The sequence below is a fragment of the Olea europaea genome, unplaced genomic scaffold, assembly GCF_002742605.1.
Source record: "Olea europaea var. sylvestris unplaced genomic scaffold, O_europaea_v1 scaffold31456, whole genome shotgun sequence".
Taxonomy (NCBI): Eukaryota; Viridiplantae; Streptophyta; class Magnoliopsida; order Lamiales; family Oleaceae; genus Olea; species Olea europaea.
The window spans coordinates 1-1,218 of record NW_019250244.1 but is presented as its reverse complement, the minus strand read 5'-3'; the positions used below and the strand labels follow the sequence as shown (position 1 = coordinate 1,218).

Genomic DNA, 1,218 nt, shown 5'->3' with positions numbered 1-1,218 from the left:
AGGGTTTAGGGTTTAGGGTTTTGGGTTTTGGGTTTAGGGTTTAGGGTTTTGGGTTTTGGGTTTAGGGTTTAGGGTTTAGGGTTTAGGGTTTTTTTTTTAGTAAAGACATCCACACATCCTTAATGACTTTTTAGGGTCCACCAAGGAAGGTCGATGGGGGTTAAGGGTTCCCCAACCATGTTTATTTCATAAAAATCAAGAGTACAGGAAAGGAGGGGGGCATAAACCTGACCTCCAAAAAGCAACAGTGCAACAAATGAAAAATTAAAAATGAACAAAGTAAATGAGGAAGTACTACTCCCTTGTACACGAAAAATGAAAAAATGATTGCCTAAACTACGAACTTCTAAAGCTGGGCAATCCATATCTGTCGATCTGCACCAATGCCCTAATTTGTCGGGGCAGGTCAAGTGGTCCATATTCTTGGTAATGCTGGTGATCCCAACCCTCTGAAGCAAGAGAATCTGCAACCTGGTTACCTTCTCTGTAGATATGAGAAACTGTGTCTCTGTCAAGGCAAATGACGTCTCTGATCTGTCTTAGAATACCCTGAATCGTCCATGGTCCTCCACCTTTGATGATGCAGTGAATGGCCAGCATTGAATCTACCTCAATCCAAATAGCTGATATCCCAAGTCCTCTGGCCAATAGAAGCCCATCTAGTGTGGCTCTGAGCTCAGCCTCCAAAATGAAACATGGCCCATACGATGCTGAGAATGCCCTGATACAGTATCCTACGTGGTCCCTAATGATGCCTCCACCACTTGCAAATCCATCTTTGACGCATACATCAGTATTGATCTTGTAGGATCCAATAGGTGTAGTGCGCCAAACAACCATAATAGGTGGTGGTGGGAGAGGACGGGTCAAAGAAATTCCAAAAAAGGATGCAAGTGTCACATCTCTTCGCCAATGCTCAACTCGGAATAGTCCTCCCATATGAAGGAAGGAGATCATGCGGTAGACCCTCCAAATAATACGTCTGGCCACCATACGAATACCTCTATGCTTCGCATCATTCCTCTCAGTCCATAGAAACCAAAATACCAGTAGAGGAATGATAATACGAATGTGTCCACGACAAACGTGCTGTCCAGAATACCGCCATCTCTAGAACCTCTGTCTGACCCCCTCTCCTGAAGTCATAGGTATCTGAAAGATGTCTCCAAAGTGCTGCCATACCTGGTCGAAGATGCTGCTGCTCGTGAAAATATGATT

At 44.3% G+C, this 1,218-nt stretch overlaps 1 protein-coding gene across 1 annotated transcript; it reads right to left on the bottom strand.

The window, feature by feature from the left end:
- Window positions 1-336: 336 nt before the first annotated feature.
- On the bottom strand, window positions 337-1,180 carry LOC111385389. Its single transcript, XM_023009774.1, has 2 exons — window positions 1,040-1,180; window positions 337-681 (listed from the first exon to the last, which is right to left on the bottom strand). Exons 1-2 carry the CDS (start codon window positions 1,178-1,180, stop codon window positions 337-339), a joined length of 486 nt encoding a protein of 161 aa, XP_022865542.1.
- Between the last annotated feature and the right edge of the window lie 38 nt (window positions 1,181-1,218).